The 26,164-nt window shown below is 40.6% G+C and overlaps 3 protein-coding genes across 6 annotated transcripts in view; 1 reads left to right on the forward strand and 2 right to left on the reverse strand.

Annotated features, from left to right (window-relative positions):
• Positions 1-12,952, reverse strand: part of LOC135410013 (cytochrome c oxidase assembly factor 5) — an 85,237-nt gene extending 72,285 nt beyond the window's left edge. For 2 of the 3 annotated variants that reach the window (XR_010428480.1, XR_010428479.1), the window contains exons 1-3: positions 12,826-12,952; positions 12,480-12,563; positions 10,221-10,332 (exon numbers count right to left, since the gene is read on the reverse strand). Coding sequence is in view for 1 of the 3 variants with exons in the window: in XM_064646266.1 (XP_064502336.1) it covers positions 10,291-10,332; positions 12,480-12,563; positions 12,826-12,927 (228 nt within the window). In the remaining 2 variants the exon portion in view is untranslated. Of the gene's footprint in view, positions 1-4,230; positions 10,333-12,479; positions 12,564-12,825 lie in introns of those variants that run through there. The other variant, XM_064646266.1, reaches the window with a different exon arrangement.
• UNC50 (unc-50 inner nuclear membrane RNA binding protein) lies at positions 12,926-18,654 on the forward strand. The gene is given in 7 exon segments (XM_064646265.1): positions 12,926-13,060; positions 13,062-13,147; positions 13,879-14,162; positions 15,051-15,171; positions 17,506-17,645; positions 17,722-17,823; positions 18,348-18,654. Coding segments are annotated over 7 exon segments (1,005 nt in total). The 3' UTR covers positions 18,485-18,654.
• The window catches only part of MGAT4A (alpha-1,3-mannosyl-glycoprotein 4-beta-N-acetylglucosaminyltransferase A), a 79,042-nt gene continuing 71,439 nt past the window's right edge, over positions 18,562-26,164 (reverse strand). For both annotated transcript variants that reach the window (XM_064646263.1, XM_064646264.1), the window contains exons 14-16: positions 25,670-25,736; positions 24,474-24,586; positions 18,562-24,310 (exon numbers count right to left, since the gene is read on the reverse strand). In XM_064646263.1, coding sequence (XP_064502333.1) covers positions 24,284-24,310; positions 24,474-24,586; positions 25,670-25,736 — 207 coding nt within the window. In that variant the 3' untranslated portion in view covers positions 18,562-24,283. The remainder of the gene's footprint in view (positions 24,311-24,473; positions 24,587-25,669; positions 25,737-26,164) is intronic.

Genomic DNA, 26,164 nt, shown 5'->3' on the forward strand with positions numbered 1-26,164 from the left:
GGAAATTCCTCCTTCTATCTGAAAGCCAGAAGAATCAACTTCATCAGTAGTAAAGAGCTTATCATATTAGGCAAAGCAGCAATAGGTGTGATTTAAACACATTTGAGGCTATGCCTATCTGTGCAACAGATGTGGATGAAGTAGATACACCCTAAGGCTTTCTTCTTCTAAGGTCAACAACGTTTTCCAATAACGTTTCTGCAAAGGATGTCTGTTTGAGATTTAGGTAGATAATCCAACAATGGAGAGGAAATTCAGTTTGTCAGAAAAGAAACAGGAAGGGAAGTGACAAGCAGAAGCAAAGAGCCTGTAAGACAACACTCTTGGCTATGCTGCCTGCCTTATTTGATCTCCTATCTCTCTTCAGGCAACAGGTAGAGGTTTCGTCTCTAAGCAAGGCAATTGCTCTCCACAGCCAGGCAAGAAATGGGTAAGTTTTTCCAATGAAGTCATCTACAAAGGGTGCCCAAGAGGTACTTTTATATTCTAATGGTGCATCTTATGCACCAGCAATTATGAAATTAAAATTTGCCATGGCAGAGCACGTGCCAGGAGCCTGAATTAAATCTCAAGAAGTAAACAAGAACCAAAAGGGGATCCCTTACCTTCTCATTTTCCTTCCTAATTCTAGTACAATAATACAAAGACTGAGGAACCAGAACATATGGGAAACAGAGCAGCCATTTCTTCTAGCAGTCATTATGCTTCACAGGGAGAATTTCCATTTAATACAGCATCTGCGCAACCAGACTGGACTTGAATAGGTCTAAAAGATGGCTGACGATAATCAACCTCCAATATAGATGAGATCTCAAGACTGAAAACTCTACTACCTGAGAAGGGGTACAGCCTTCTGTCTCAGCAGATAGCAAGTAAGACAGATGTAAATAAGTTTCTGCAGAGATGTGATCACTGTCTTCAATAACGGAGCCAAACACTCTCTGAAGATCACATGGCTCTTTTGCCACACTTTGGCAGGATTCTTTGTTTCTCCATGGGTCCCTGCAAGCTACCACCCACTATAGATTATGTTAAAATTAGCTCATTAAAAATAAATTAAGTCATGGGCAAATTTGTCATGTATCTAGAAAAATGCACATAGCCTAGATACAGATAATTGAAAACAGCCCTGAAATAATGATTTGCTAACAACCTGGTACTGCAGCAGGGAGCATTGAGTGAAAGAGGTCACATCCACCTCGAAGTTTGGAAAGTGCCAGACCTTCTAAATTTAAGAACACTGAATGTGAACTTTTTGCCCAAAATATGTATGCTCTCCTCACCATTTGCTCCCACCTAACATTTGCATGGAGAGTCAGAGAGAACTGTGAAAAAATTGGCAAGATTCTGCATTCTCTGACTTCCTAGAAGCAAGGTAGCCTACTGAATTACTCTTCAGCAGCAGGAAAAGGAAACTTAGGAAGTTTTTTAATTAAGAGCCTTTGAAAAAAGCTTTAGCAAATGGTGGTTCTGCAAGAGGAAACAAATTATCTTGTTTCCAGCACAACCTGGTTCTTGCTTTAGAGTTTGAGGGCAGAGAAACAGATGCGTCTCTGATTCTGTCCTTAAAAAGCAACCTGGCTAAACCTTCCCAGCTGACTCTCTGCTGCCAGCTTAGACAAATTCAACATCAGAGGCTTCTGCAGAAAGAATGATATCGGCCTACCGATGGAGAGCTTCTATCAACACCATGCAGGCCTGTCCAGCAAAAGCCCCTCTACCAACTTCGCAGTCCATGCTAGGCTTTGACCAGCATATAGTGACTTTACTCGTGGTATGGGGGGAATGTATGCCACTGGCATAAAGCTTTGAGTTCATTCTTAACGCTGCTCTGTCAAAGCCACATGAGACGGATGATGGTGCATCAGTACTGCAAAGGCATTTCTACCATATTTCACAACCATATTCCAGCTTAATAAATAGGCAAAAATTTGAAATATGCACCAAACTAAACAATCTGCTTCCTTTTAAGGCTTCTCCACATGGGAAAGGAACCATGAAAGCCGGTCTGGAATAAATTAAGGGAGGTTAAATATCATCCCTGTACTGGATGTCTCACTCCCCTCTCTCTCCCCGAGGCGGCTGTTTACGCGCAGTACCATCCACACACGCTGTTTACCCGCACCCGCCGCAGCCCAGCCCGGCCCAGGACGAGCCGCAGCGAGCGACGAGCGCGCACCGACTGCGCCGGTACCGCCGCAGGTGATAGCGCCGTGACCGAGCCCCGGCGGGCAGGGCCTCCCCAAGATGGGGGCTCGGCGGGGCGCGCCCGGCACAGAGGCGCCTCCGCCGCAGCCGTACGAGCCCCGCCGCACCCGGCGCTCGGTCTCGCACCTTCTTCCTCCGACCCCCGCTCCCCGGCCTGCGCCCATCGCTCACCTCCGCAGCCGCCGCTCGCCGGGCACCGCCCCGCGGCAGCCGCCGGCCCCGCGCCCCCAGCGGCTCCGGCCCCGCCCGCTCTGACGGCGCCGGGAGCGGCGGCCCCGCCCCGGCGCTGGCCCGGCCCCCTGCGGCCGCGGCGAGGCGGCATCGCCGGGGCTGGAACTGCACCGCCTCAGGGTGCCCCCTCCGGCCGCCCCGGCCAGCTTCGGCTCCGAATCATCCAAACCCAGAGAAATTAGGATTCTCTTGTATCTTCATCTGAAATGGGGATTTTGAAAACGGAAATGTCACGGGTCTGCAAAATACCCATATCACAGCTATGATGTTTGAGCCCGATTATTTGAGCCAATAATCCAGATTTGTTTTTCTTTTCTAGTAAAAAAATCACAGAATTAATTAGGTTGGAAAAGACCTGTAAGATCATCAAGTCCAACCTATGACTGAACATCACCATGTCAATTAGACCATGGCACTGAGTGCCACGTCCAGTCTTTCCATAAACACCTCCACTACCTCCCTGGACACCCAATCCCAATATCTAATCACCCTTTCTGTGAAGAAATTCTTGCTAATGTCCAACCTAAAGCTCCCTTGGCACAGCTTAAGACTATGTCCTCTCATCCTGTCCCTGGTTGCCTGGGGGAAGAGGCTGACCCCCACCTGGCTACAACCTCCTTTCAGGTAGTCATAGAAAAACAAAAGCAATAAGGTCACCCCTGAGCAATAAGGTCACTCCTGAGCCTCCTCTTCTCCAGGCTAAACAATCCCAGATCCCTCAGCCACTCCTCACAGAACTTATGCTCCAGACCTTTCACCAGCTTGATTGCCCTTCTCCAGATCCAATCCAGCACCTCAATGTCTTTCCTGAATTGAAAGGCCCAGAACTGGACGCAGCACTCAAGGAATGGCCAGACCAGTGCTGAGTACACAGGAAGAATCACTTCCCTAGTCCTGCTGGCCACAGTATTTCTCATACATGTCAGCAGGTTTCCTCCATCCATACTTACTTACTGTCCACACTTGAAGTTTCTTGATGGCTGTCTCAGCCAACTGCCATTTGTTGAAACTGCTGTGTCTCTAGAGCCTGAGCTCCCTTTTTTAACCAATTTCTATAGCACGCTGCTATCAATTAAGGGTTTAACGTGCTCAAGCAGTGTTCAGTGTAATTTGAAAGAAGGTAGGAAGAGGTCACAATCCAGCTCTGGCTCATTCTATTATTTTTATACAGTGCACAAAAGCCAAGAGGTATGCAAGGGGCTCCTGCTTGCAGGAACCATGCTAAAGTGAGGTATTACTGAGACACACACAGACACACCTGTCTGGATGACTCCAGCCAACTGTGCATGACCTGCAGAGGACCGCTGCCAAGCACCAGCTGAGTCAGTCCCAACACCACTCTAGTGTAAGAATTTTAATTTCCCTGTTGCAGTTCCCTCGTGCTGGAAGCTGCCAGCTCAAGTCCTCAATACCGTCTGAATTTGGATGGAGAAGCCAGGAGATGTAGCTTAAATTTTTCATTTTTCTTTACACATGTCATTGGTGGAATTCCATGCAAGCACTTCCGGCTTCAAAATCACACAGATCTTACAGAGAAGAGGTGTTTTCAATGCCTACTCAAGCATATGTTACTGTTAATATTTATCTTTGGTCATAGTTTAGCACAAAGCTCATGAACCCTGCCATGATTTTTAACAAAAAAGAGACAGAAAATAAGAGCTCTTCTGCATACCATGCAAACTTAAAGCCATCCTCTCATAAAAATATCAAATATACTTGTCAAGAACAGGTTAGAAAGCAAGTAGACATTATCACTAGCATCCTTCAATTTAAATAGAGTGCTTCACAGCATTAAGAAGTAAAAAACAGTTTATTTGCAGCTGATGACATTTTTAATCATCATCAACCAAATTACAACCTTTTATAACAGCAGGTTTGGACAACTCAAGGACCCACCAAGGATTCTGGAAGAATGATGTTTACTACTGTTCACTTAGCATTAGGAAATCAAAACAGCACTAAAACCCAAGGGACCAAAAGGGCACTTACGTCACACCAGCATTGAAGAACCACATGTAGAACCACCATGTAGGCAGAGCAGTCTGAATTACCCAGGGCAAAATACAAGAAAAACCAGCAGGGCAGGAATGAATAGGTTCAAGAGGTTTTTCATTTACCTAATTTTTTGGAAAGATTTTGTTTTCTTAATTAAAGAAATCTGTAAGTAACAAATCTCACAAACTAATTGTCACAGAAGAACTGTATTTGAGTACAGGTGCTTAGAGAATTGCTCTGGGACCATTACCAGGTTTAAGACTATTTCACATTTTCTTCAAAGATGTGTAAGCACATATAAACTCATTGCTGATTATATTTGTGGACAACCCAACAGCTGACACTGTGGTGAACAAAAGAACTGGACCATCACATAAGAGTTCTGGAACAGCTGATAAAGCATACTGTTCAAAATTACTATAATTTTTAAATAGCCAAATCTCAGGCTATACATCCAGGAAAAGAACACAAAGCTGTACTTTGGGAAAACAAGGCACACACTGGGAAAAAACCACTGACTCTGAAAAAGGCATTAGGGTCATAATGGACAAGGAACTGAAACACGAGATCCCAACTTAACACTTTGACAAATATGATATCCACCTTGGAAGCAAAATCCAAAGAAAGCAGGGATTTTACCTGCATGTAGACCAATGAAAAAAACTGTAACAGGGTTTTATCTTCTTCTTAAAAGAAGATTACAAATCTGTGAAGGGACTAAGGAAGACAGGCATAACACAAGATTTCAGGAAGTCAATCCATGCATTTCACTGAGAAATATTAAAAGCATTCAAATGCTTTCCAGCAGGAAAATATAACATACTGACCTCTTTTGTAGAGCCATCCCCTCTTCCCCTAAGTGAAAGCTGAAGTCAAATTCTAGTCACAAGACAGACATACTTCAACACAGGGATTACTAGCTATTGAAATATAGTATCAAAAGAAAACATAATTAGATTTTATGCCCTTTTCAAGAGCCAATGCCTTTCTCTGGCATAAAAACCTTCACAGAAGGTCAGATCAGATGAAGGGTGTCAAACTCTAACCACTAACATAAAGCAGGAAGGAATCTGAATGTCCAGTCTCAGGTGATAAAGTGCTTTATGTAATTTCTGCCTTTATATTGAACAATGCAAAATTTTACACATCAGTTCACCCTCAGCACACTATTCACCCTCATCTTCCTTAGTTTGTCAATGATCTGCAACTTGTAAAAGATTTCTTCTCACACAGATTTCCAGAAACTATTCTGCTATGCCCATTAAAGAGGTATGGCTGACACAGAATCAAAAGCTTACGACAAGCAATAGCTAACAAATATTAGACCTCTCTGTTCCACCAGCAAAAAAATCTAAAAAATTCGTGTCATAAGTTGACTAAGAAGTTTATATTCTTCATGATAATGAAGGACAGCACCATTTTACAGCAGCACAGTTTATCGTTAGAATTTATGAATTACAAGCCAATTTCTATATTTGCTATTTTTCCATAGCTCCTTTTAAAGTACTAGTAGTAATATTGGAAATTTGGGATATCTTGTTTTAAGTCACAGAGATTCACAAGTATCATTTCCTCCGTTACTAAAAATCTTTAGTGGAATTATTCCCTTCCATTTCACTGCAGCCCATTAGAACCTAAAGGCCAAGAAAGAAGGTGGCACATGAAAGCTTCCACTAGGGCAAACAAACCTCAGCTCGACACAAAAATATAATTTCAATGTTTATCTACTTGAAATATATCACCTGCTACTGACAGAATTAGGTAGCTATTAAAATGCTTACCTTATTGTTTCTTCCTCTTTCAATGTTTAAGGACATTATTAATGAACCTACTGTAAGTCCTGAAAATAAAGCTAGTCCACTTCAAGAAGCTGCTCTTTATGTTTACAAAATTTTCTTCCTACAGACTGTCAACCAAGTCACTGGGGGGTGTTCCACTTACAGAAATAGCTGGTTAATGATTTTCTGAAGATATTTCCAACAAAACAATGCCAGAGACAGAAAATTCAGCATGCACATTTGGAAAAGAAAAATAAGAAATGATCTTAAGGTTTCTGGTTACTATTCTATCAACTACAGTTTAAGACTGGAATTAAACTGTTGTGCTCTTCAGCTGTAGACAACAAGACACATATTTAGAATAAAGACACATATTCCAAATCATAGAATCATAGAATCAGCCGGGTTGGAAGGGACCTCTGAGATTATCAAGTCCAACCCCTGATCCACAACCATCATGGTTACTAAACCATGGCACTAAGTGCCACGTCCAGTCTCATCTTAAAAACCTCCAGGGATGGAGAATCCACCACTTCCCTGGGCAGCCCATTCCAATGCCTGATTACCCTCTCTGTAAAGAATTTCTTCCCAATATCTAACCTAAACCTCCCCTGGCAGAGCTTAAGACCATGTCCTCTTGTCTTACTGAGAGCTGCCTGGGAGAAGAGACCAACCCCCACCTGGCTACAACCTCCTTTGAGGGAGCTGTAGAGAGTGATGGGGTCTCCTCTGAGCCTCCTCTTCTCCAGGCTGAATAGCCTGCGCTCCCTCAGCCTCTCCTCATAGGACTTGTGCTCGAGTCCCTTCACCAGCCTTGTTGCTCTTCTCTGGACCTGCTCCAGCACCTCAATATCTTCCTGAACTGAGGGGCCCAGAACTGGACACAGTACTCCAGGTGTGGCCTCACCAGCACTGAGTACAGGGGAAGAATCACTTCCCTGGACCTGTTGGCCACATTGTTCCTGATCCAGGCCAGGATGCCATTGGCCTTCTTGGCCACCTGGGCACACTGCTGGCTCATGTTCAGCTTCCTGTCAATCCAAACTCCAGGTCCCTTTCTGCCTGGCCACTCTCCAGCCATTCCGTGCCCAGCCTGTAGTGCTGCAGGGGGTTGCTGTGGCCAAAGTGCAGGACCCGGCACTTGGCCTTGTTGAACCCCATCTTGTTGGAATCAGCCCAACTCTCCAGCCTGTCCAGGTCCCTCTGCAATGACCACATATCAAGTGCTGGGGCAGCATGAGTACTTGTGAAATTCATCATGTCAACAAAGCTGCTATGGTTCTGTATTTCTAAGTTTTCCAACCACAGGCTTAAACAAGAGATACTGCTTACCACCTACATTCTGTGGCTGCATTTTTAGATGATTTCAATTTAATGCTCTTCTTATGAGCAGAAGGTGTCAATTTAGTTTGTTCCAGGCTTCCACTGAAAAAAATAGTATTATTTTAAAAGTCTGCTTTGAAAAAAAGCATCTCACCCAACCTGCTACTCTCCAGAAACTGAAAAATGAAGAGAGAATACACAACCAATTTCTTATTCCACCCAGTGAATAATGAAGGTCTTTAATAAGTAATATAAACACACAGACTCATATGCTTATCACTTCATACTAACTTGGAAGAACAGAGTTAATGACCTAAAGAATTTTCAGAGTAAATGACTATGGCATATTTCTGCAGTTCTGCAATATGTGTTTACAGCCATTTAAATACAGATGTGTTTGCAGGATTAGACCACAGAGAGAACATGTTAATTGATGAAACCAGATGTAATGACACAGACAGGTCCTAACACTGACGGAGCCGCAGTCTGCAACGTCAGTCCTGACAGCATTCAGCACTCTCTGACTCTGCCACTGGGTAAAACGAATGGGAGGAATGAGAGCAGCAGGGAAAGTTCTTTGCAAACTGTGTCCTGTATTTATTCAATACGAATTATTAGCACAACATATATTTCTGATTCTAAACCCAGTATGAGCCTTTTGGAGCCATGTCAACTATTTGTCCTTAGCAATCCAATTTCATGGATTCAGACACATTGCATGTTCCATCTTGCAAAATCTACCACAGCATAGAAATATGCACTTTTTTTAGTAAAACCCAGTAGTGTACCACAAGGCATGAGACAAAAATATCAATCTATTTAAATAAAAACATTTGCTGTATTAGGAAAAAAGCTAGAATCAAATCTATAGTACCTACAGCTTTCCATTAATAAAACAAATTATTATTTTTCCCACAAAAAACATTAATATCTCTCAAGTAGAACAGTGGTCAAAGTCCCAAGACAATTATATAGGTAGTCATTTTTAAACAGAATATGATTTTACCCAACACTGGAATTGAACAGTGATAGTCTCTTGAGCAAATCAGTATTTTGATACATATTACAGGTATTTTTATACTGTGCTAGGTAGTTAGTGAACCACTAGGAAGTTTTTTATTTTGATACATATTATAGGTATTTTTATACTGTCCTAGGTAGTTAGTGAACCACTAGGAAGTTTTTACAGTAACATTCTAGTGGATCGAATAATACAAATATTCTGTTAATTATTAAATCCTTAAATGTCCAATAGCAAACACTGAATTTAACACTCGATCTCCACTGGATTCAAGCCAATTACTAAAAATAACTAGCTGTCTCTCTATGATCTGTTATCTGTCTGCTCCTTTCCAAAAGTGGTTCCTGCAGCACCATGAGGTGAGGTTTGGTGATTATGGCCAAGAAAGGAACATAGATCACCTGAAGCATCAAGCCTACAGGCTGCTGCAGCAGAGCAGGCCATGGAAGAGTCCGTGATTACCAAAACCACATACTATTCTGACTCTTCTCTCTGACTGACATTTAAATACCTGCCATGTGGCTTTTTATTTATTTTTCCTCCCTTTGAGAAGGCTTAGAGTGCTAAGTTAAGAACACTCTTATAGACATCATTTTATAATTTTTGTGTATGTAAAGAGATGATATGGTAACTAGGCGGTGGAAAGCAAAGGATGTTTACAGCACTTGAACAAATGAACTAGCTTCCATATAATCGACAGAACACGAAAATGTGAAATCAATGTTGATTTATAATTGCAAAAATAAAGTCCTACACATACAAGGAATATAAACAGTCTTTGATCACAGAACAGTTGCTTAAGACAGAATTAAATAATCAACATGCACTCATTCACTGAAGTCATCACTTTTACAAACAGTTAAGTGTTGCATGCATCTGTTCAGACACTTGGCTATAAGCTTCAGCCAAGTTACTATGACTCTCCTCTCTCACTATCTCCCAATCTTGTTTCTAATCACCTTATCTCAAGTTATTTGAGTTGCCACTTGTAAGAGTTACACTACTATTTATTTCTTAAAGGCTTCTAAAAGGCAGGGAATGACACAGAGATACTGAAAGAAGAAAAAAAATATTCCTTTGGGAAAAAAGTTCTTAATCAGAACCGGTTAATATTGACCACTGTCACAGTTTAAGCACTGTTACCCCCACAAATCCTACTTCCTTACCAGTGTGAGAATGAAAAACATCACCACTCCCATCTATTAGTGCAGATTTACTGGGCAGCAAACCTACTGGAGAGGAAGCAACTTGCACACACATTTTACAACCTTGGTCAACTCCTCATCTCTGAAAACAGTTCTATCCTGAGGTATCCTCTGGGATACCAGTCTGCTAAGAAAACTCTTCCTCAACACATCAAGTGAACTCCCAGTTCCATACCTTCTATTATTGTAATAGCAAAACATGACCGGAATTCACAGTAAGGTCACAGAAGACAACTTCACTTCAAAACAGAATGATAAATTCTGCAGCTTATTCTGGATTTCACATATTTTATTTCAAGTACATGACAAGTACCCATTTTGGCCAGAACTTGCAGCTTTAGGCTTATCTTCTTTTTAACATTTAAATGCACATCCAGGTCAATCTATCAGAATACTCAGGAGCAGGTACCTTCCATGAAAACACTGCATGAAAGGATATAGCAGGTACAATCTTCTTACTTTAGTCTCTGTTTTTTGTAAAGTGCTGATGAACCCTGAATTCCCATGGCTAGGTCTCTTGATGAAGACTTCAGTATCCCTTCCTTCCTCTGAATCTTGCCCTGGTATCCAACTGAAAATTGAAGTCAATATATTAAAAGCCGGTATTTTGCAAAAGAAATATTTTAGAGTGCTTGTGCTACCTTGGTACTTAGTAACATCAGAACAAAGGCCAGAATAAAGCAGAAGGCACTGTAAAGAAAACTAGTGATATAGCCAACAAGCCATAGGGCGGTTCTGATGAAAGAGACATTATATTATCTTAAATCTCACACAAAATTAAAATTATGTGATAAGCATCCTGTGCATTCTGAAATAAACAGTGGAACAACACAGATGACAAGAGCAGCATAGCAGGATGTCAAAGAACACACAAAACCAAGGTAGTGTAAGTCTGCTTAAATCAGTTTTTCCAAATGTAACTGATAATCTGAAGGAGGGAAATTCAGATTTGGTTGAAGTGGGAGTCACTGCAAATGTCCATGAGGAGAGGGATAACTCAAATACAAGAAGTTTGTGGAAAAAATAGAAATAAATCAGTAAAAACTGAAATAATATTCAGCTTCTAAAATGTACAAGTTTATTCTTGGCAGTTACAAAAAAAGATTTAATGGAAGGCTAAAGATGACAGTAAAGCTAAAATAAAAGGTACACTGCAGTACTTACAGAAGCTAAATTGCAATTTCTTTCCCAGTGCAGCAGAAAAATACACTTTGCTCTTGGGAGAATTCTTCTGAATTTAGATAGTCAGTCTTGAAGATGGCAGTGACAGATTGCAACTCAGCCATATTCAGATATTAGATTGAGGAGGTTTCTTTTATCTCCATTAACTAACCCTCTTCCACGATTCAAAACTGCAGTAAAATTTGTAAAGAGCTCGACTACATGATGACACAGCTTATCCAATAACCTAGCAGCTTCCACTTTAAATCCTGTTCCTACTTAAATGTCTAAAGTTTACTGAAGCTTACTCTACTGATAAGACATTCTATTTCCTCACAAAGAAAACAGTATCTAGGCAAAATCCCTAATCATTTTAGAATATTGTAAATTATATTTGCATCTAGTGTCTAACTTGGTTTTGGACACTCTTTAATCCTCACTATTGTAACAAGTAAAAAATTTGGCAGGGCACAATTATTAATTATTGAAATTCTCAAAATTAACAGGATAAGAAAAACATCACTCACCAGCCTTAGAATTTGGGACAATTAAATAGAATCATCTAAGAGCCAGGCTTCTTCCCACATGACTGGATACATTCAGATTGCAATTTAAGTTTCATCAGGCTGCCTTAACAATCCAGACAAAAATACAGGCACATCACCTGTATATGTTGCTACTGCAGCATCATATAGGTATTTCAAACATTTAATACACAGCATTTTTCCTGTCTGCAGAAATAATAATTTGTGACTGTATGGATTAATATGGTTCATATAGGAGAGGTACAAAAAGCTGGAATGACTACTACAGAATGGAAGAAAAATTTTAGGTACCATTTCAGCTGTGCACTTTTCATTATGTACCACATCGGCTAAAAATAAAAATCAGCCCTGCAAAACTCATGTTTTGATACCATCTTTATAATATTTTAACTATTTTTTAAATATCATGGAAACACAGGCAATACATTTCTGGACATGGAACTCCTATCAAAATAGGGGAAACTTTATCTAGTTACATTTTTGTCAGCATCATATGGGATAGTTTGCTATATAAAAAACCCAAACTGTTAGTTATCATGAATTCAAGTACTCCGAGAAAATTAATGACTCAATGTGTTTTCAATGCAAGATCCGGATTCAACAGTGAAAGTCCCATTTAATTTCATTTCAGTGTTCTCTATACAGATTCTCTTTGGATGTCTTGCAGACAAAAAACGTCTTGTCAATATTTTATCTTACAATTACCTGATCTAGAATTTTTTTAAACCAAAACTTTACTAAAAACAATAGTAAAAATACCTACCTCACTACCTGTGACATTCTAAGGCTAATTCAATATAAACATATTTTTCCAGTTTTTCATACTCTACTTTTTCTTCATGAGAACAATCACAGTTTTTCTACATACGAACATCCATATTTTAAATTGGATTCAAAGGCAGGAGCTGTTCTGCTTAATGACACCAGCTTTACTGAATTAAAATGCTCTTCAAAAAAGTGGGAAAAGGACAGAAAGCATCCAGGCCACTGTCACCAGACACGCCACACTTACCATTGATCTTTTGCATGCAAAGAATGTCACTTGCAAACTCCTACAGTGTCCTTCCCTCAAGCATTGTTTAGGGCTTTTGTTTTCCTAGTAGATGAAAAGTAAAGGATTAAAAACTTGATTTGTGCAGCTCGTCAAAGAAACACCAAAATACTTCCTAGAATCATAGAGTGGTTTGGGTTGGAAGGGGACCTTGCAGGTCACCTCGTTCCAACTTCATACAAGGTTTACTGGGGATTTCGCCTCGCTACGATGACCCGCGCTTTCCCCTGGAGCTGTAATTCTCTGAGGTGCTGCACACAGGAGCGAGCAGGCCGGGAAGGGGCGGCTTGCAGGCGGCGGCGCTCACCTGCAGCACGCAGGGGCTCTCCAGCAGGCACTGCCGCAGGTCCTCCCGCACGCCGCTGCAGGCGCGCTCGTCCTCCTCCTTGTCCTCGTAGTACTTGGGCATGGCGGCGAGCCCAGCCCTACGCGCCGCTCCCGCCCGCCCTGGCGACACCTCCGGCGGCCTCCGGCATCCCGGGCGCTGCGGCCGCTTCCGGCGGGGGCAGGAAGGGACGGGGCGGTGCCGGGGAGGATCCCGGGCGCCTGCGCCGCGGACGGAGCCGGAAGGCTGCGGGAGGCGGTGGCGGCGGTGCCGGGCGGGGTCGCGGCGCGGGCCGGGGCAGCAGGTGAGCTCCCCCCTCTCCCCCCGGCGCGCAGCGGAGCTCAGGGACGTTCGGCGCCTCCCGGCCCGGAGCGGAGCGCGGGTCCCGCTGAGGGGGGGCGGGTGTTCGTCAGCAGCGCCGGCCGGGCCGCCCCTAAATCTTGGAAACGTGCGGTGTTGCGGGTTGGAAGGGACCTTAAAGATCATCTAGTGCCAACCCCCCCGCCATGGGCAGGGACACCTTCCACTCGACCGGGTTGCTCAGAGCTCCATCCATCCTGGCCTTGAACGCCGCCAGGGTTGGGGCATCCACAACCTCCCTTGGCAGCCTGTTCCAGTGCCTCACCACCCTCAGAGTAAAAAATTTCTTCGTAATATATAACCTAAATTTCCTCTCTTTCAGTTTGTACCCATTACTCCTTGGCCTATCGCTACAGTTCCTGATGAAGAGTTCCTCTCTAGCTTCTCTGTTTTCCCCCCTTCAGGTACTGGAAGGTTGCTATGAGGTCTCCACACAATCTTCTCTTCTCTAGGCTGAAGAGCCCCAGCTTTCTCAGCCTGTCTTCATAGGAGAGATGCTCCAGCCCTCTGTCACTTAGTGGCCTCCTCTGGACTTGCTCCAACAGTTGTCATTGTTTATACTTGTGCTCAGTTTTTGTCACTTCAGCATTGCAGGCACGGCCTGCATCACGTGATTTTATTTGTAGCCCTCACTATATGCAAAACCAAACACATCTTTTGAAATTCTTTCTTTAGCAAGATGCTGCCAACCACCTTGGTTAGTTCTCGGAGCCAGGGCAATGGCGCGCTGAGCCCCAGGGATGCTGCAAGGCACACGGCCGGAGCGAAACGCTACAAGTACCTGCGGAGGCTCTTCCACTTCCGACAGATGGACTTCGAGTTTGCGCTTTGGCAGATGCTTTATTTGTTCACTTCACCACAGAGGGTTTACAGGAACTTTCACTACAGAAAACAGACAAAGGACCAATGGGCGAGAGATGATCCTGCTTTCCTAGTACTGCTTAGTATCTGGCTCTGTGGTGAGTGCAGGACAACAGACAGCGTAAGGGAGAGGGAGGGAAAGGTTAGGGATAAATATTCATTTTCCTTCCAATAACACGCGAAAAAGAGACCAGTCCATATGTGTCATCCTTTAGTCAAAGTAGAATAGAGGAAAAGGGCCTAACCTTTTGGAAGTTAAGATAGGAATTAGAAAATGGAATAGGCATAACTAAAACTGTTTAGTCTTGAATTGATCTCTGTTGCAACTCATTTTCTGTTGCATTTCAAGCTGTGCAGTTCCCTGTGACTTTACAGACAGCAATAAAACCCCATACCACACAGTAGTGCTTTACTTAAAAAATACTGAATATTTGGTTTACCTGAACATTATGGATAAAATACTGTTTTTACCATAAAGGCCCGAGTGAGATTCTGTACATTGCAGAATTAAGCTATAAACAAAGCAGCTCATCTAAGTGACTGAACTGCAAATTCAGTAAGTATTATCCCAGTTGTCTTCTGTTAAATAGCATATTGCTATTTGTAATAGCAAAAATATTTCATATAACTTTGAAATAAAACTATATATCACCACGCACGTGGTTTGGGTTCACAAGGAGCTTTTCTAAAACAATGTTCTATTTTAGCATTGTGTGAATTTTTTAAAAAATAGTTTGAGTGGAGAAATACAATTAAGCCTAAGTACAGACGAGTGTTCAATCTGTGAGAGGTATTATATTATGAATAAATTACATTATATCTAGGTTTTGGTGGAAAAAAATGAGCTGTTGGACTAAAAGTCTTGGGGGGAAAAATAAAAAGGAAAGTGGAGATTTCATAACAGTATATTCAAAGAAACCCCATCAGTTTAAGATCTCATGCTTTCTTTTCTACAGCTGACTTTAATAATCTTTTTCTGCTTTCAGTGTCTACTGTAGGATTTGGATTTGTGCTGGACATGGGGTTTTTTGAAACAATAAAGTTGCTACTTTGGGTTGTATTCATAGACTGCGTTGGCGTTGGCCTCCTGATTGCAACTCTGATGTGGTAAGTAGTGATTTCTGAAACTGAGTTCAGTATTGCTATTCAGATGTGGAGAGTCCTCTGTTTGCAAGACACTTGGTTCTGTGTTTAGGGTAAACTTATTAAGCAAGTATTGCCTATAAGTTGCAATAAAAAAGAACACATCTTTTTCTTCACTATTTCTTGCAAAAGATAAAAAAAAATCAGGAAGTGTGTATTACAGTAAACATTCCAGCTTCTTTTCTTTCTTTTTGAACTGGTTAATAGTCAGCAGTAATGCCAAATAAAAAATGTGTTCAAAAAAACCCCAAACTGTTCAATCAGAATAATGAATGAAAAAAATAAGCAATGTAAGACTGAGGATGATTCTCTTTAAGCCCACGCTCCTTGCTGAAGATTTTAGCAAGTGCCACGACAAGCCACATCCGTTCTGTCTCACATGTGGCAGCTTCGCTGCTTTGGTCCTATTCACTGCTGGTTTTATCCTCTAGTGTCCAGGGACTTGCAGAAGTGGAGAGGCAGGAGCAGGTCAGCTTACAATCCAGGCCTCAGCACCGTGGATGTGTCCTGCAGCAATGAGGGAGCCATGAAACAATGGGAAGCTGCTGTTTCTGTGCTGTGGCAAAGGGAGGGCACCAAAGAAAGTATGTTTATTTTACCAAGAACTTAAGAAAGTAAAAGCATTTAGAAGAGTTCTTAGTGATGGAGCTGACATCTTAAACTGATGCTGATTGGAAAAGGGATAAATTCCTTTCAGTGGCCTCAGGAACTCCTGCAAACTTCAGGAAGAGGCATGTACAAGAACTGTAGCTGATAGATGAAAAGTCCATCTGACCTATGCTTGTGTCTGGGACAGCAACCCATAAATTGCTTGGGGAAGAGCTTATAGTAAATCGCTCTGCTCCCAGCCTGCCATTCTCTAGCAATTTGTGCCTCAGGGTGCAGTCTTCTGAACCAGGAAGGCTTCAGCATCTGCTGATTTTCCTCTATCTTTTAATTGGCTTCCTGCAGGCCTCAGTACTAGTCATCTGGCTCCAGTTCGGTTTAAGTCCCTTCTTCCAGTGCAGGCTCACCCTTTTTTCCAAAAACTCCCCCTATTAAAGAGTCTAAACCCCTTCTTGCCTTGCCTCATCTCACCTCACCCCCAGGCTCTGCCTCCTTCTGACCCCACCGTTGGCACCAAGAGTATGTCAGAGGAAGCTTTCATGAAAGCTCTGGTCCCTTAACTCATTTCTGAGCATGTATTGACTTCTTGTTCCTCTTCTAAATGTGATAAATTTTATGTCAGCAGAACTTAAGCTGAAGCACAGTCCTGAGGCTTATTCCATAGCCTCTAACACCAGGCACTGCACATTCCATTTGCATTTCTTTTCAGTAAGAATGGGCTCACGTTATGAGCACTATCCAGCTCTCCTCCTGTCTTTGCGGTGCACCAGTTCTGTAGAGATGAAATAAGCCATCTCGTGTGATGTGTGCTGATCCTGTATGGGCACTTTACTGAAGTTTCCTCCCTGTGTGTACAGAGAGAAGTCGCAGCTTGTGGCTGCATTGATAACATTGTAGCGCTGGTTTCTTTAAAGAAGCATTTTGTTTCTGTATTACCGGCAGTGTAATACAGTGTTCCAGCTGTCTGTCTGTCGTGGTTTGAGAACCCCAAAATCCAATCCTTAGCTTAGTCCTGCTCTCTCTCTCTCTCTCGGATCTCTCAGACAACTCTGTGTCTGCCTTGGCTGCATGCTGTTTCCTGCTTCTTCAGTTCTGATCTGTTGGCTCTTTGCCACTGTCCTCTGTCCGCTGCTGCCTCTGCCGCTGCTCCGTTTGCCCACTCACGGTGGAGAAAACTCCTTCAGCTTCCTTGCTACAGGCACTTAGCTCAGTTTAACACTGCTCCAAGTCCCTGCAGCCCCCCCCAGCTGGGAGTGGGGGGCTCAGCCCCCAGTGGGGCTGCTGCTGCTTCTCCTCGTGGCTTTACAACATGGCTACTTCTTCCACCCCAAAACTACAACTACCTTCTCTTCCGTTCTGCTTGTGATATGTTTATATTTTGCAGAAGCGCTCATTGGGTAAAACCTCAAAACTTCAAGGGTCACCACCCCCTGGGGTTTTACCATTTTATAACTGCAGGGGGGAAAACTGTTTCCCCCCACCACACTGTTGCATGCAGGGGGATGTAATCATAGTTTTAACAAAAACATTTTAACAATGGTCTGGTCCCCATGATTCTTGCATGTTTTTTCTCCCAGATAGCAGACACTTTTGGGTTGAGAATTGGAATTGCATATGACTTACTATGTCAAACCTATGTTTTGATTGTCAGCTTTACAGATTAACAATAGTCTCAAATATCTTTTTATGTAGGTTCATTTCTAATAAGTATTTGGTGAAGCAGCAGAACAGAGACTATGATGTGGAGTGGGGGTATGCCTTTGATGTGCATCTGAATGCTTTCTACCCACTTCTAGTAATTTTGCATTTTATCCAGCTGTTCTTCATCAACTGTAAGTAGAATACTTTGAGCTCTCTGCTTCAAAATGGTGCGCTATCAAAACAGCTGAGAGCAGTTATCTCTTGCAGATGTCATCATATCTGACTCTGTCATTGGGTATTTTGTTGGGAATACATTATGGTTGATTGCCATCGGCTATTATATCTATGTGACATTCCTGGGATACAGTGGTGAGTGACATCAATTTCTTTTGTATTCATTTGACTAAAAACAAGAGCATGTTTTCAGTCTATTAATTTGATCTTAGTATATTAATTTGTAAAGCAGAGGCTCAGCTGGGTGTTGAAGTAATTCTTTCTTTGTGGTAAAAGAAGTTTGATAGAAATTTACCCATCCGGATTTTCAGCTGAGTGTACATCTTAACCAGAGAATTTGTATTCTCCACTTTACCAACTTCCCTTCTTGTATTAGACCTATAGAACCACAACTTCGTTTCCTTGTTCCTCTGTAAATCCACTTCAAGATGTTTGCATTAGATAAAAATTCTTTAATGAGTCTAAGGCCACAGTTTTTGGTAAAGCAGTTTCAAAAAGCATTATGTAGTAACAGTAGGACTAGTAGGGCAGAGATGCCCGAGGACGACAGTAGAGCAGAACTATTTTTTCTTGCTGTCTTGCCCCAAGGCCACTCCACATGAAGCACCTCTTTTAAAGAGCACTACTTTATACTTGCTTCATTGTTGCTTCTGTTTCAGCACTGCCCTTTTTGAAGAACACAGCTATTCTTTTGTATCCCTTTGCACTTCTCATCATGCTCTATTTGATCTCACTAGCATGTGGATGGAACTTCACCAAGATGCTTTGCTCCTTCTATAAATACAGAGTGAAATAAACCCAGGACTTCATGTATCTAATGTTTATTTTCTTTTTACGTTAACCGTTTTTGACAGTAAAAAAAAATTTAGAACATTTTGTAAATGGTTGTAAATTTCTCTTTATTGTAGATAATTGTGTAAAAAAGTTTGAAGTGTCCTTTTTTATTAAAATATTTACAACAGTAAACATGTTAGCAATTTTGTTCAAATACTTTCTCAGTACATTCCTAAAAACAAGTTACTTGTACATCTCTGTAGCTTAAATTTAACTGCAACAAGTCTATGTAGCATAACTCTTACTGCAGGTATTTTGCACATACTGGTATAAGCTCTACATTATGAGGGGTTTAAGTGACACCAAAAAGCAGTTTTATTGAAGAGCAGTATTGGAATACCTTGCCTTGGGACTGTGTGAAAGTATAGATCTTAAGAGTGTTGCGATGGTAAAGCAACAACTGTCTCTAGATAGAGATCTGTCCTCTCCTTGCATGAAAGAACTTGAGAACAGATTTATTTTAGTGACTACTTCAAATATACATGGACAGCTCTGGCACACAGAAGAAACAGTGATGAAAGGCACAATTAACATGACCCATATCAGGTTTCCAAAAATAGCAGCAAGTTTTTAAACCCAATCTCTAGCAGTCCAGTGGGTATTATTACATCCACCATTTTGAGTGGCAGGTCAATGAACATGGAAAAAAAGTACAAATTAGTTTGGCTACAACGGTGGGCTCGTGGCAATGCCTGCAGCTGTAAAGTCCACAAGGCAGGAGTATAAACTGACCATCACAAACAATACCTTATGGAGAGTGAAGATGACAGCTTTCCAACATGGTGTTCACTAGGATTCAGTTTCCAAAACAACACAAGAGTAAACTGGTTACAGTAAGACTTAATATTTCAATACTAGAATTTGATCTCTAAGGAAAAACTATATTTTATCTCAAAATACCAAATATGCTGGCAGTGCATCTTACAGTACTGTGTGTCTCAGCCACTGTTAAGGCTTGAAGAGAAGTGTGTTTCCCTCTCAGCAATGCTGAGCAACGTTCTCCTTTAAACAAGGAAAGCACTGAACTGCTGATCCATGGAAGGCGAAGGATTCCAGTCAGGACCTGCTCCCTCCCTGGCAAACAGCACAAACTCCCGTCCTGCAGGCAGCTGCAGCCTAACTGTACACCTTTTTCCTAACAGGAATCCTAGCACCAGTGATCACCCACTTCAGTTCAAGAGTAAAAATTCATATTTAGTGCCCTTTAGATACCATTGAAGGACTCGGGGCCTGTGTACCTTCCCTTTAGAGATATCAAAGTTCACCCTCTTTAAAGAAGGCTTCATCATTCTCAAAATTAAGCTACTTTAACTTCTGGCAGCTCATTGTTTACAGCAGAAATTAGCAAAACCCTTCAGAGACCCCTCGGGTCAGAAGAGTGACACTCTCAAGGACCAATTCACCAGGTCTCCATAGGGTGTGTGTTTTAAGTCAGCAATCAATGTTAGCCTGAAAACACCAGTTGTTTAATGTTTCAGCATTATGCTGGTGATTGTAAAGATGATTTAAAAATACAAGGATTTTTTTTTAACCCTTTCTAACTACAGTTACTTTTCAGAATACATCCTTTCTAGTAAGAACAAATATAGAACCTTGGGTTAATGTATTTCAGGAGAGCAAGGTTTGAAAAGATTTCATTCTTCTTTTTCCCCACAAGACTAAAACAGTACTTTCAAAGTTGGAGGCAAACTACAAATTACTACAATACTTCATGTGGAGCAAGTATTTCCAACAAAATACAGAGATTAGTGAAATTAAAATATATTTGAAAAAAAAAAGAAGGAAACTGTTACACAGTTGTTCAATTTTTCCAAAGACTAATCACACTCCAGCCCATTCAAGGAATTGTGTATCACAGGGGCAAAGTACAAATTGCTTTGCCTAAACTGACTCAAGGTATTTAAAAACTGCTTTTGAAACAGTGTCTAGCTGTAGTAGCAGCAAGACAGAAGAGTCCAGTCTTTTCTTGGTCCATGAATCATATGTTTATCTTTGAATTTTTCTAAGCCATCTTTAAGTAGAGAAAAAACAAATATATCTACAGAAATTTTTTCCATCAATGCAAATACCTGTTTGAGATGCCTGCAAAAGCTCAAAGCCTTCTACAGTGCTTTAGAAACACTCATTAAGAAAATAAAAAGTGCTACTTTGGGATCACATCCTGTTCACATTATTTACAAAGTTTTCATTAGGACTACCCACTGAACGAGCAAAGCAACATTATACTGCAAGCCTTGTATTTCCTTGGTCCCAAGCAATCCTAACCAGCTCACAAAAGCCAGTGCTCGTATTGGCGAGTCTGTCTGGCATCCAGTACAACAAGTTAAGAATAATTTGTCCGGATAATGAAGGTTTCTGGCAATGCCTTTGGTTTCACAAAAGTTCACTTTTCTGAAGCTTTAACAGCATCAGAAGGAGCTAGCAGGATCATAGGATAATGCAATTTATTTTGAAACACTTTCCATTACTGTATAGCTAAGATTCAGAGGCCTAGAGGGGATTTTTAAGGCAACAACAAAAATAACCTGAAATTAAATACATGTAGGGAAAAACTCCCCCAAATAATTTAACAGGTTTAAGATACTGTTTAAGATCTCTTATGGCAATGCTGTCACTTACGACGGACAAATGCAGGAGACACCGGCCCCTCTGGAGTATATCCATCACAAACAGTGCCTGAGCTAAAGGCTGATGAGCCAAACTGCCTAAGCACTTACTTCGCCACTTTAGCCTGACTTGGGGATTGGAATTTGAAAGGTAGAAAGCCCAGAATAGCTGTCTGCGGAAATAATTAGATAGAAAATATCCTCCTTCCTTTTTATATTTTTCAGCAAAATTTCCAAACAAATTTGCAGAACTACCTGATTACACAATCTCTGAATTTACCTGAATCCATGAAATGTAATTTGTCTTAATGTGGCACTTCTATTTAGAGAGCATATAAACTCAGGAACATTGAAACTATTAAAACAGCCCAAGTTTTCAACTCCTTGTAGTATGATATAATAAAGATACACTAGTCTTTAGGAAACCATCCCCATTTTACCAAGCAGTAATTTGTTGTCTTGGATAAATCTCAACATTTTTGAAAACTACTGTTAACCAGAGTTCTGCAATCAGTGTGGCAGGGATCTATGTATTTAAGTATATTAGCAATGAATCATCTTAACTACTGTGAAACCTCAGGAATAGTAATGCTTTTAGAATAAGCACACAGCTTTCTCCAACATGTGGTACCAGTAAACTTCTGAAATAATGGAAAAATGGAAAAGGTCACTGTCAGCAAAACTAATTATATTAAGAAACTTCAATATCTAACATATTTCTGCAGTCTGAATTGTAATAAATAACTCGAGTGTAAATAACTTGCATCATTCATCCACCGACACAGATGAGAAGAACGCCTCAATACTTTCTCAGACCTTTGCTAGGTAATGTGTGATAAAAAGCCATTGCATGTCAATAATTTGATGGCACGGCATTATACAGGTGACAAATGGGGCTAGAGTAGCACCACAACAGGCTAGAGTCACACAGGATCAGAGCCTAGTCACCCAGGTTCCAAAATCCAAGAATAAACTCCATTTATGTGGCCAGTACTTAGCTTATGCCCACAGTCTCTATGGGCAACGTGAGCTTTCCAAGTAACATTTTATTTAGACCACCTGATGTGATCAGAAAAAGTAAACAAGGCCTGCCTGGTAGCTTTCTAACTTGAACTTACACCAGTCAGTCTAAACAGAAGGTCTTGCCTCTGTGTACAAATCTTGTCTTCCCTGTGTCCCCAGACAACATAGCTAAACCAAAATGACAACAGTCTGTAGAAACAGTTAAGCTCTTCAACTTGAATATTGCTAAACTGTGAAAGCTACGACACCACTTTCCAACAAGGCAGAAGAAAAGACAGATTGACTCTATACACCAGTGGTGATGGTTTGCAGTGCTGAAGAGTCAGGTTTAGGCTCCTGCTCCTTATAAACGTGTCATAAAAGAGAGGCCAAATCTATTAGCCAAATAATGCTGGAGGTACAGATTCAAGATCCCCACTCTAGATCAGGGACCCTGCAACAGGTTTTGTGCATCTGTACCCTGACCACAAAGATCTTAAAGGTCTTTTCCAACTTAAAGGATTCTATGATTCTATGTTGGGAATAGCAGAGTGGTTTTTTTTCCCCACAGGGAAAACTCTCCAGCTTTCAAGATGTCAGTTCCAGGAGGCTTGTTCATAGCCCAGCTGAGAATCCCCAGGCCAAGGCAGATGCCTCCCTCCAGTGTCAGTCAGGCACTTCTTTCCTATTAAAGGGAGGAATTCTCGCCTCTCTTTTTCCTGATCATTTCTGACTAACTGAAATCTTCCCATGCCTGTGTCTTACATGTAAGCACCTAAGCAGAAAGACTATTAAGAGCAGCACCAGCAGCATTAGTACTGCAACAATTCCCCTCTGGATGTAATCCAAACCATGTTTTGTTCCTGACTGAGTTTATGATTCATTTAAGATCACTGTTGTTTCCCTTGAAACGAAAAGGCAGGGTACTAACTTGAGGCCAAATTTAGTTCCTAGTAAAAAGTTCATGTGAGTTACTACACTCATCAATAAAGAAGTCAAAACTAAAACGTTGTTTTTGAACAACGGAAGAAAATAAAAATAAACTGTAATGTATCCAAAATGAACACTACATTAACAGAACTTTCTAAAAGGAGACCTCCATAGATCAAATGTATCTATGTATTATTTGTTCTTTTGATGTAAAGTAACCTCGATCACTCCAAAACAAAGCTGGAGAATTATTTTTTTCAGGACAGAAAATGAATTTGTTCAGGCTAGGAAATGTTTACAAAGATTTTTAGAAATAACTGTTTGGAATAAAAAAAAAATTCTTCTAAAATGCAATGGATTGGATCTAAAATCACTGCCGATTTAGTACATAATATGAAACAAGACATTTTAACATGCTTTTTATGTGGCTACAAACTGTACATAGTGGAATTTCATAGCCCCAAAGAATAATGCTCTTCAGAGGCTCTGTTTATGCCTCTGCACATCATTCAGATTCTGTGTACAAAACTATGTAATTTAGAAACTTAATTTAGTTTTTTTTAAACATGGCAGTAAATTTGAAATATGGTATTAATTTATGTTTGCATCTCCAAAGAAAAATGTAGAAAGATAACTTAAACTAGAGAATTCATAAAAAAACTATATCAATTTAAAATTTTACTGCATAAAAATATGTACTTTTCAAATTATTTTAATAAATTAAATATCCCTAACATTTTTAATATATATCCCTGACAGTCTATAAAAGAGGGTTCTTGTTATAGAAAATAAATGGAACTCCGAAAGTACCCCCTTCATAAAACATATTTAACAATAATTATATTTTTTTCTTCTTCTTCAAGGAATGTAACAATATGTACAACTTCTCTATATTACTATACTATCAAAATAGTACAGTTTAAGCATAGCAGGGTTTTGTAACCATAAGATGGTAAAGTCACATTAAAGTGGAGGACAACTTGGGCCTCAGACGAACGTTATCAGTGTGGAGCATCAGTTTCTGGATGGATCAGATAAGAAGGGGTAAATACAATCTTCTCATCTACAGTAGGTTTCACAAGAGGTAGAGTTCAAGTGGAAAAGAATGAAATTTGGAATTAAGGTGCATGCTCAGTATTTTCAATTTGTGATTTGCTAAGGATGTCAGATTTTATAGGAAAAGTTTTCAAGGATCCTTTTTCCTCTAAAGCAGAATTCCATGATCAGTTTGTAATCTTTTTAATATGAATCTGAAATAGAGAATCAGAAAAAATAAGTCACCATTTAGTGTATTACATTTCTAAGAGGTAGCTATTTTCAGTGTTAGCCAAAAGTTTGAGCTTCAAAACACTGACAGAATAAAGAAATCTCACATTTGCTGGTTATATTTTTAAATGTTATACCACCTCTTACCTCATTCAGAATTGCCCAAACGGCTGAATTTTGTATTACTGAAAGCCGGAATGATGAAATAGGGTTTAGGCTGGGGTCAACTGTTCCTTCAGCTACACCGTTTTCAAACTTCCCTGCAAAAGAAGCAAAAGTATATCCTCGATTAAGCCGTGTTCAACAAAACGAAGTAAAAAAATTTGTGTCCAGAAAAGTGTTTCTGTAGCATCACAGTTCACAGGTGAAACCTACTGACTGGTATCATTCCTGAAACAAAAAAGACAGTGAGCAATTTTGACATCAGATTAAGCTTTGCAGCAGCAAACAATATGAAGTGTATCATCAGAGCACACTGATCTGAACAGGATTACATGTAAGAATAAAAGCTTTGAAACTGCCTAAAGGCATTAGCACCTCAAACTCTGTGAAGATTTTGGCACAGGTATTCATTTAATATCATGGAACTAAACATAAAGCCTTTGCCTTATGTGTTTTCAAGGAGGAGTAAAGACAAGGTATATCATTCATGCAAAACATATTCCTATTTAAAGCATCTTCAGTTATATTTTCAATCCAGTTTAAAAGCCAAGTTAGACTTTACACTCATATACACAACAATTTGATCTCTAAGGAAAAACTGTATTTTATCTTAAAATACCAAATATACTGGCAGTGCATCTTACAGTAATTTATTGGGACAAAAAACGTGCTTTCATTATAACAGGGCTGCCCAACCTATGTCCAGCAACTAATACAATCCATGAGTAAAATTTCTCTTTCTTGACATGTATCCAGGCACCTTCCCCAAAAGCCACTTGGCTGTGGAAATGCCAATCTCATCCTATGATGATACAGCTGATTGTCTATAGAGTGAGTTCGTATCCAGGCCAAGCACACAGCTCACAGCAAGGCACTTGTGCAGTCACAGAGCAGAAGAGGTGATCTTATACAACCTGGAAATGCCTCTACTATAATCTAGGTGATTAATCCTGGCAGAAAAGTTGAATGTAGCTGCACTTCAACTGAGAGTCACAACAGATCTTTGTTTAGTACATCAGTCTCAGAAAAGAAATAGTGAAAACAATATTAAGTAAAGCCTACAAGGTCATGTACCCAAAAATGAGCGATCAAGAATCAGGTTTAGGTTTGTTTTGGTTTTAATGAAAATGTCTTGACCATTGTAATAGTAACAATACAGATTTCTTTCTACTGTGACATACCTATCCTGAAGTAACCATCCTCTAAGCGTTTGTCTTTGGTTTCTTTGCTTAATACCAGTTCTTCATTCTAGAATAACAAAGCATGAAAGAGATCATTTGACATATAACTTCACCAGGGAAAGACAAACGTGTACTTTAAGTGCCCTATGTAACTCACATTGTAACTGCCACACAAACACGATACTTAGCAGATACTGGCATACATGGTAGAACAAAAGCAAAGACAGGATCTTGCCTTCTTTTCCTATGGTTGAACAAGAGCAGATTTCTCTCAGGACAAGTGAAACTTACAGCTTACTTTTTGATCTAAGACTTTGGGTGAGATGAAAAGCCATCAGACCAGTGAGAGAATTATTGCAATTATCACTGCCTCACTGAAAAGGGATGGGGATCAGTAAGTTTTTCTTAATAAGCACCAAAAATTAAGTTGTAAAGTAAAGCTTGAAAAACAGCTTGAAAATTGCAACCATAATCACATGATCCAATACTGAAAGA

The sequence above is a fragment of the Pseudopipra pipra genome, chromosome 2, assembly GCF_036250125.1.
Source record: "Pseudopipra pipra isolate bDixPip1 chromosome 2, bDixPip1.hap1, whole genome shotgun sequence".
In the NCBI taxonomy this organism is placed as follows: Eukaryota; Metazoa; Chordata; class Aves; order Passeriformes; family Pipridae; genus Pseudopipra; species Pseudopipra pipra.